The sequence below is a fragment of the Camellia sinensis genome, chromosome 4 (assembly GCF_055761805.1).
Source record: "Camellia sinensis isolate YWXY chromosome 4, ASM5576180v1, whole genome shotgun sequence".
NCBI lineage: Eukaryota > Viridiplantae > Streptophyta > Magnoliopsida > Ericales > Theaceae > Camellia > Camellia sinensis.
Window position 1 is genome coordinate 106,595,775 of NC_138964.1, and position 9,416 is coordinate 106,605,190.

At 33.7% G+C, this 9,416-nt stretch overlaps 1 protein-coding gene across 1 annotated transcript; it reads left to right on the forward strand.

The window, feature by feature from the left end:
* The first annotated feature begins 2,559 nt into the window (after window positions 1-2,559).
* On the forward strand, window positions 2,560-4,573 carry LOC145823950 (uncharacterized). The gene is made up of 5 exons (XM_082923526.1): window positions 2,560-2,683; window positions 2,777-2,865; window positions 2,962-3,115; window positions 3,228-3,460; window positions 3,506-4,573. The coding sequence occupies exons 1-5, from the start codon at window positions 2,560-2,562 to the stop codon at window positions 4,571-4,573; spliced, it is 1,668 nt and encodes a 555-aa protein (XP_082779652.1).
* Window positions 4,574-9,416: the final 4,843 nt, after the last annotated feature.

Consider the following 9,416-nt stretch of genomic DNA (forward strand, 5'->3'; position numbering starts at 1 on the left):
ATTATTATTTTTTTCATTGTTGTTGTTGTTGTTGTTGTTATTTCTATTCGGGACAGTTAGCATCCCTTTAATTCCTTGGAGGTTAAGACAAATTGAAGGAGAAGTTAGGAGAAATCGCACTGGAAGTTGTGCAAATTACGGAATGGATGACAAGTGGTAGCCTAGGATGAAGATGGAAGTTGAAGGTGGTTAGTGGTGGTTATTTTCTACATTTCCAATAAAAAAGCCTCTAATGACTAATGTAAAGATCAATCAACTATACATTAAACACATCATAGGTTCTTTTTATCTTTAGGAGTATATTATCTTAACTTTTAGAAGTAAAATAGCATTAATTTGTAACCAAATTGTGTTTATCGACATAATTTTTATTCTGCTTGAAAATTAATGAAGTTATCTTTTGTTATTCTTCAATTTCTTGTTTCTCTTCCTTTAATATTTTCATTTGAACTACTTATTGAACTTTATTTGTGTTGATTGGAAAAGTTTATAGCCAAATCATTTGTCAATTGTGGCTTTGTAGAAAATTTTGCGAAAACAATCGAATTTATAAAAAATTTTGCAGACAACAAATTTGGTTTGAGAAAAACACCATTCAGTCACTCATTCTAGCACACTCATTCATTCATATTTGCATACACATTCACTCACTATCATTCATTTATTTACATATTTACTTACAGAAATGCAATCTCTCTCTTTATCACACACATACAAAGGAAGTATCAAAGTCTGATATGATAAAATTTTCACTGAAATCTATCAAAAACACATTCAATGATAAATTTATTAGTCTGATTTGTAAAAAAATTATAAATGACAAATCTGGTTCACTCACACTCTCACTCTCACTCATTTACTCACAAGACACCCACTACAAATAGAGAGAACAAGAGAGGGCAATAAATTTATAATTACTAAATGAATTTGTAGTAGATTTGGTTTAAGAAAGAGAGAGAGATATGAAGGGGATGAAGGGCAAGATCTAGAAAATACTATTACTTGGAGTCATTTTGAGTCAAATTCACCATTGGAACATTAGATTGGTGTAGATCTAGAACTAGATCAATGGATCAATGACGATAAAGTGTAGATTAGGGATGATAGAGTGTAAATCAGCGATGGTGGGGTATAGATTGGCTACAGTTGAGGTGGTTGGTGAATGGTGGCAGTAGATGATGAATGATTAAAAGTTTATAATTATTCTATTTTTTTAACCATCAATAGACTTTTATTAAATTATTTCCCTCAATTTATTTCTAGTTGTAAGTTTAATGATTTAAATTTTACTTTTTGTAGAGGAATTTGCAATTAGGATGAAGATTTTGGGTTAACTTGCAATTATTAAAAAGAAATTGAAGAAAAAAAATCGAATTGACCAACCAAACTTTTTTTTTTTTTTCTTTTTTTTTTTATATTAAGGAGGCGAAGCTAAGAAAAACACTGAAAGAACAGAGTTGCTTGAGCATCCTATCGAAGTGAGTCCCCGACATACCTAGGAGCATTACGGATAATTTGATTGCAAGGTTGAGAAGTCAACGCCCTCTTTAGACAATTAGCACACCTCTCTCGGAATATGCACGACCAACCAAACTCTTTTGGGAAAATTACTATGTAATCCTATGTAGGGAATCTATTTCCCTTCTAATCCTAATATATTTTTAATAAACTAATAGGTGCATAATTTTTTAAGTTTTGTACCCAGAGGTCCCTTTTTTATTTTATTATTTTTTAAATGACTGTATTACCCTTTGTTTTGAGATCTATATATACGTGAAAAATCAAATATTTGCCTCTGCAATCTCGATTTCTCTTTGTTATGGTGATCTCTTTGTGCTGTGTGGTCGATCCCATTGTACTGTGAGGTGGATCTGGTTGTGCGATCTGAATCTGTGTGTATAGACGATCTCTGCGTACGCTCTCTTTCTCTCTCTCACTGTGTGTGTGTCTGTGTCTGTGTCTCACTCTGTCTGTATCTGTGGATACATATATGTATGTATATATAGATAAGCAAATTTGTGTGATATCTGGTTTGTATTCGGCAATATTGTTATAGTTCTTTGTTTTGTGATAAATTTTGGATGTTTGATACTTATTTTGTGATTTTTGTATGTGATATACTGTAATGGTTTTGATTTCGTTGATTTTGTTTGTTGTATAGTGTAATGTGTTTGGAAGTTGTAGTTTGGAATTGTGAATTCTGTTGCTTTGATACTGATATGTTGTAACTGTATAATTGTGCAGTTTAGAATTGTGAATTGTGCAGTGTTGGTATTGATATGTTGTAACTATATAATTTTGCAGTTTGGAATCTGTGAACAATTGTTTGCTGGTTTGTGATTTTGTAGTATGGAGGGGTGTTTCATGTTAATGTGCAAATACAGTAATTCTTGTGCTGCTATTAAGATTAGGGAGGGATGTAGTTATCATGAAGTTGTTAAGAAAATATCTGCAAAGTTCAAGGAGTTGAGTGTTAGTAACTTTTGTTTGTTTTTCTCTATTCCTAGATATTCTAATTGTATTGTTGAATGTGATGATGAATTGGGGAATATGCTGTCAATGGTAGGTTGTAGTGGTTCTCATGTTGTTGATGTTGTTGTGGGTGATAAGAGAATTGTGGAGGTTGATGATAATTCTTGTAGGATTGATTCTGTAATTTGTAACGATTGTGATGATTTTTGTGGTTTGTTGCCTAGTCTTTATCCAGAACCAGAGAGAGTTTTGTTGTCTGCTAGTTGGAAGGGGATTATACATAGTGTTGGTTAAGAATTTGAAGGTGGAGTGCCGGTGTTCCGCATTGCATTGGCTAAGTATGCAGTTGAGTGTGGTTTTGCAGTGAAGTATTTAAAGAACGATGCAACAAGAGTAACTGCTGAATGTATGATGAAGTTGTCTACGGGTTGTAAATGGTTTGTGCATGGAAGGATGTTGATGAATTCCGGTATTTTTTTTATTATGAAGTTGGATAATGTGTATTCTTGTGGGGTTGTTGCTTGTAGATCTTGTAGCAAAATGGTTGGTTCTAGACTTATGTCTGATATTGTGCATAATGATATTAGTGATAATCCGTTGACTCATCCTATTGAAGTTAAAAAAAAGTTAAAAAAGCAATATGGTATAGATGTTTCTTATCGGGTTGCATGGTTTTGGAGTTGATAAGGCAAGAGGTGGGTTGTTTAGTGATTTCACAAGTTCTTTTGACCAACTTCGATGGTACCTTGAGACAGGTATGAGAACGAATCTGGGAAGTGTGTTTGAATTAGATGTGGATGAAAGTAATGGGTGTTTTCAGAGATTATTTGTGGCATTTCATGGATGTTTGTATGGCTTTCAATTTTGTCGTCCGTTGTTGTTTGTTGATGGTACATTCTTGAAGGGGCGTTACAAGGGGCATTTGCTTGAAGCAACATCAAAGGATGGTAATCAAGGTATGTATTTATTTGTAGTTAGTATAGTTCTGGTTTGTCGATGTGTTACTGTATTGTGAGTTTGCTAATTTTTGCAGTTTCATGTTATTTTGTTTGCACTCCTGTTTCCTTTGGCTTTTGCAATTGTTGACGCTAAAAATCAAGATAATTGGATGTGGTTCTTAAGTCAGTTGTTAAAGGTTGTTGGTTCAAGATGGAGATTAACCTTTGTGTCTGACCGTCAACATGGTTTGCTAGACGCTTTTTCAGTGGTTTTTCCCAATGCACATCATGCATATTGCTTGAATCATTTGAAGAGAAATTTGATTGACAAATTGGTGGGACTTTGTACTAACTATAAGCTGACTTTGATGAAAATATTAGTTAAATGTGCTTATACGCCAACTATTGCTTCTTTCCAACATTATATGGAGAAATTGAGGCGTATTGCTGGGAATGGTAAAGTTGATAGTATGTTGGATAGTTTGCAAAATGATAAGTGGGCCAATGCATTTTTTAGAGGGAAACGATACGGTGAGATGTCATCTAATGCTGCTGAGTCTTACAATAATTGGATTGGTGGGGCCCGTGAGTTGCCTATTACTTGTATAGTTGATATGATTAGGGTTCAAATCATGACTCAATTGTCTAATAGAAGAGCTGAATCTAAAAGATGGACTACGAAATTGTGTCCAGTTATGGAAAAGAAGTTGGTGGACTCTTTGAAGCTAGCTAAGTCTTGGGATGTAATTGTTGCTAGTGATACTATGCTTGAGGTTCATTCGTCTATTCCTTTTTATGTTGATATCGGTAGACAGACTTGTTATTGCCATGAATGGCAATTGAATGATTTTCCTTGTTGTCATGCTGTGCATGCTTTGCGTAGTAGTGGTAGAGATGTGTATGATTTCATTGATCCTTTTTTTCATGTAGATTGTTTTAGAGAGTCATACAAGGAATCTGTTTATCCAGTACCTTCAAGTGAGAGATTTGACTTTGATGGTGCCAGTAGTTCGATTATCAAACCTCCTATAACGAAGAAGCAGCCCGGGCAAAACAAGAAGAAGAGGATACCTTCTAGGGGTGAGAATGTGAAGCAAATCAAGTGTGGGAGGTGCTTGAAATATGGGAATCACAATAAGAAGACGTGCAAGGCTGCTATTTGAGGCCATAGTCTATTCTTTTGGATTTGTATTTGAAGTTGAGGAATTATGATAATAAAAAATGTGATACTTGGTATTGTGGAAGTAATGAATAAAGTTGGTTGCAATATTTTTTCTTTTTTGATGTGTTCTTTAGTTATTGAAGTTGTTTTGTAACAGTTTTGTTTTGTTTTATTTTTGCTTTTTGTTTTGTTTTGTTTTGTTTTGTTTTTGTTTTTTTTTTTTTTTTTTGTGGATTTGGTTTGTTTTATTTTTATGGAATACTGAGAAGGTTGTTAAAAATTTATTATTGAAACTGTATAATATTGAAATGCAGTTTTACTACATGATATATTTATTTCATATTTCATAGTGACAAAGTTGTACAATTTTGCAGTTTTGTTTTCAATTTTGAAATGCATAATTGTGTAGCATAATTTGTTTTTTAGTAATGAAACTGTATAATTTTGCAGTTTTAAGAATTATGAAAAACAACATGATAAAACTGCATAATTTTGCAGTTTTAAGAATTATTAGTAACAACCTGATGAAACTACATATTTTTGCAGTTTGAAGAATTATTAGAAACAACCTTTGCTGGATGAAAATATATGCAACCACAAATGTGACAACAATAATAAGCAGAAGAACACAAACAAGTATAATAAGCACAAGAAGAACAACAACAATAATAATAACAAGAAGAAGAGTAACAACATCAATGACAACAATCATTTTCACCATAATAACCAGAAGAAGATCAATTCCCAAAAACATATAAATTACTTGTCACATGTCACATGTTAAAAAAAAAAGTACAAAAATATATTCACTTGAATATTTGTATTGTCAAGAAGTTTCTTCATTGTTTCTATGGTTTGGTATGCTTTGTCAACATTTGGTAGTGCTCAAGTTTCCAAGATCAGTTCTTATCATTGAGAAATTGACTGATGATTTCTGCTCAAAATTTGACCCACTCAGTTGGTCGAAGTGATTTCTGCACAAGTTGTCAGTTGATATATTGGTTGATAACATTGCAGACAGCGATTGCACAATTATTCCTGTAAAGTTTTAGATGAAGTTAATTAGTTAGATAAAACTGTAAAATTTAGCATATTGGAATATTAGTTTATTGATTTTGTATCTTACGAGTGTGGGGTTTGTTGTGGGCATTGCTCAATTGATGCAATTACTATCTCGCACTCTTGAGATGATAACATGTTTCCTTGATTGCTGAATAATACTTTATTCCATCTCAGTTGATGTTGTTGTTACAAAATAGTTAGTGAGTGTTTTTGTTAGTTATAGTGATGTGTTGAGATGTTTTGAAAGGAATGAAATTAAGTAGGAAATTTTATTTAACTTACAATTTCCTTTGCAATTTCAAAGTGTTTGTTATGACAATCTTTTGCTGGCCTCAAAGAGTCATAGTGCCTCCAGATCCCATCAGCATTGTCAAAGACCACAATTGTCCAATGGTTGTCGTGGTCGATTGGGAAATGGATATATCTGTTTTTCATTACTTTTGGAAAATGGTTGTCCATCATTTTTTCTTTCAATGCTTGATCTTGGTTTTGTAGTGGAGTCTGTAATTTATATATATGTTTGAAATGTGTTATAAAACTATGTAGTAAGACATGTTAAGAAAGTAGAAAATTTTGCAGTTTGAATAATACTGAAAGGTATGTTAAGTTTTGCTTACATTGATAAGTGTTAAGAAAACGTAAGATCTTCCCGCGTATGGATTTCTTGCAAAGGGTAGATCATGTTTCTCAAATTCTTCAATGGATGGTTGGAGTGCCAATTTCATTTCTGAGAAGACATCAATGACCTGAAACATGTTATATATGAGAATGTGTTAGGTTTGTGGAATAGGTTATTGAATATTAACAGAAACTGTAAAATTGTGCAGTTAGAGACCTACATTCCCATATAAGGCTTCCCTGTTGGTCAATCTATATATATCTGAAAAGTATATGCAATTTTCATCTTCACTGCTAGACCAGACACAAGCACTTGATTGTGTGTTGTTGATGAGTTGAATTTGGTCTTGGTCTTTTTTGGATAGGCTATGCCAAACCTTGTTTGTTTTGCGGCATGAATTGGAGAATGGCTTGTTTTGGATTGATTCTTCCTTGAAACCATCATCACTTTCCAATACTTGAACTTGTGTCTTCTCTTGACTGGCATCCTCTTTTGGGTTGGTTTCAGCAGCACCTTCTTTCTCTTGGCCAATATCTTCTTGCATCTTTTCTTTTTGCTGCTATTTTGCTTCATGAGCACCCTCTTTTTGCTCGGGTTCAGTAGCAGGTTCTCTCTCTGTTTCGATTTCTACTTTTTTCTTTTCATTCTTCTTCTCTTTTTCTTCATTGGTACCCTGTGTTGGTTTGGGTACATGAGCAACAGTTTCTGTCTTGTTCATTGTATCTTCTTTGGCTTTTGTCATTGGTTGGTATTCAAAATCTAGGTCATGTGCTTGTTTTCTTGACTTTTCTTTGATTCTCTTGACCATTGATCTTTGTTGGGGACTGCCAGTTTTTTTGGCAAACATTTCCTTTAATTGATCTTCTTTTCTACGCAATTCAGCCATGATTTTTTGTTCCATTTCTTGCATTTGTGCTCTCATGGCTGATATGAGCTTGTCCTTGTCATCCTTTTTGGTTGATGTTTGTGCTTGGTCATGACCTATAAAAATGTTGGATTGTGTTTTGGTTAGTTTAATTAAATTTTGCAGTTTGCTTCAGTATTAGACAAGAGTTTACCTTGTGCATGAAATGTGTCAGATTTCTCTTAGAGTTCTTCTTATTGTTCTGTCCTTTGTTCTTCTTGTTGTTTTGCTTATTCTTTTTTTTCATGTTGTTGTTGTTGTTGGTCTGTCAGTTCTTGTTCATTGACTTCTTGTTGTTGGTTTGTTTGTTTGTTGTTCTTCTTGTTGGCCTTCTTCTTCATCAGTGTCTTCTTGTTGATCACCTTCTTCTTCTTCTTGTTATTCTTCTTGATCATTGTCTTGTTGTTCATCAGCTTCTTCTTATTCTTCATCATTTTCTTCTTCATCAACTTCTTCTTCATCAGTCACTTGTTTTTTTTTCATCATCACTCTCTTCTTCTTGTTCATCACTTTCTGGTTCTTCTTGTGGTTCTTGCTTTTTTTTTTGTTCTTCTTGTTCTGATTCTGATTTTAATTGATGTTCTTCTTCGAGAAAGTTATCTTCATCACTGTCTAGAAGTCTTCTTTTTTTTTTGTTGCTTTTGTTTTTCTTTTTTTCCACTTATTGTCCTTTTTGTGGTCATGTTTCTTTGTTGAAGAGTCTATTGATGTGCTTTGATTGATATGCAATAACTGTATTTCTTGTTCAGTTGGGATTAAAGCACTTTGGTCAACCTGCATTGGAACAATGTGGCATATATCAGTAATACTGTAAAATTGGCCAGTTTCATAACATGAGTTGTACTATCAGTTAAGTGTTAAAATATGTAGTTTGAAACTGAAAACTTTTACAGTTTCATAACATGAGTGATATTAAATAGATTTGTGCATTTAAACTGTAAACTTTTGCAGTTTCATAACATGAGTGATGTTAAATAGGTGTGTGCTTTGAAACTGTAAACTTTTACAGTTTCATAATATGATTTGTACTGTGAATAATGTGAGTTAAGTGTTGAATATATGTTGTTTGAAACTGAATAATTTTACAGTTTGATAACATGATTTTTACTATAATGACTGTGAAATGAGTGTTGAATAGATTTGTGCTATGAGAGTATAGAAGAGTTTGAATACTTTTTCAAAGTCCGCAAGGCTGATGTGTTTCCACTTGGAGTACATTTTGCCAAGGTTCCACGTCATAAACCTTGGAAAGCCTTCTTTATTGGATGGTCGAAGGAGTTTACTGTGCTCACAGTACTAGTATTGTAAAAAAAAACTAAAATATGTTAGATAGTTCGAAATAGGTGGATGTTTGATATTTTTGTGTGAAGTAGTTGAGTAGTGTGTTTACCAAGAGTAACATGACGCATCCAGTGACATGCCTTGGGTTGTTGTTTGCATTTGCCATTGAATTCATGAGTGTGTCTTTCATTGCCTCAACCCAATTGTACTTCTTGATGTTGTTGAGATTGCCAACATAGTTGAGGAAACTCCAACTGAGTGTATGGTCTGTTGTAGGCATGAGAAGTTTCAAGCACAAGTAAAGAGTGATGACCTTTGCAAGATCTTGACGATCATTGATTGATTTTCCTTTTTTTGTTTGTTGAAACATTTTGGTTAATGACTTGCCATCCAATCTCTTTACTGATTTGCATCTTCGTTTGTAAAATGCAAGCTCAAAATCCTTTGGTCTTGCATAGGATTTGGTGGTGATGCTATCTTCTCCATAGTCGATACCAAAAATGAGCCTGACATCACTGTTTCTGAGTTTAATTTCCTTTTTGCCAAGTATAAATTATTTTTTCTTTTGTTGTAGAGTGTTGTCATTTCTGCTACAATGAAATTGTAGCATTTGTACCAAGAGGCCTTCAGTTGTGTTGAGGAGAGAGCATTTATAATGGGCCAAAAAGGGGTTTTTTCCAGCTCTGTCTATTGGGCTTTTGTGAATTTGGACCCTTTTAACAGTTTGATTACTGTTCCGATGTTGGAGCGGTAATTAAACGGTTGGACTCTCTTTGCAGGGACTGCTCCTTTTTCCCTTTTGATGGCTTGGTTTTTGTTTTGGGAGTTGATTGGCTTTCTTGGAGCTTTCTTTTTTTGTTTGGAGGAGCTTGTTGTTTTGTTATTGGCTTTCTTTTGTTCTTTTTTTTTGTGGCTGATGTTTGTTGTGTGGGTGGGGTCTGTGGTGTTGTTCTCGGGCTTTTTCTTGTAAGTGGTGTG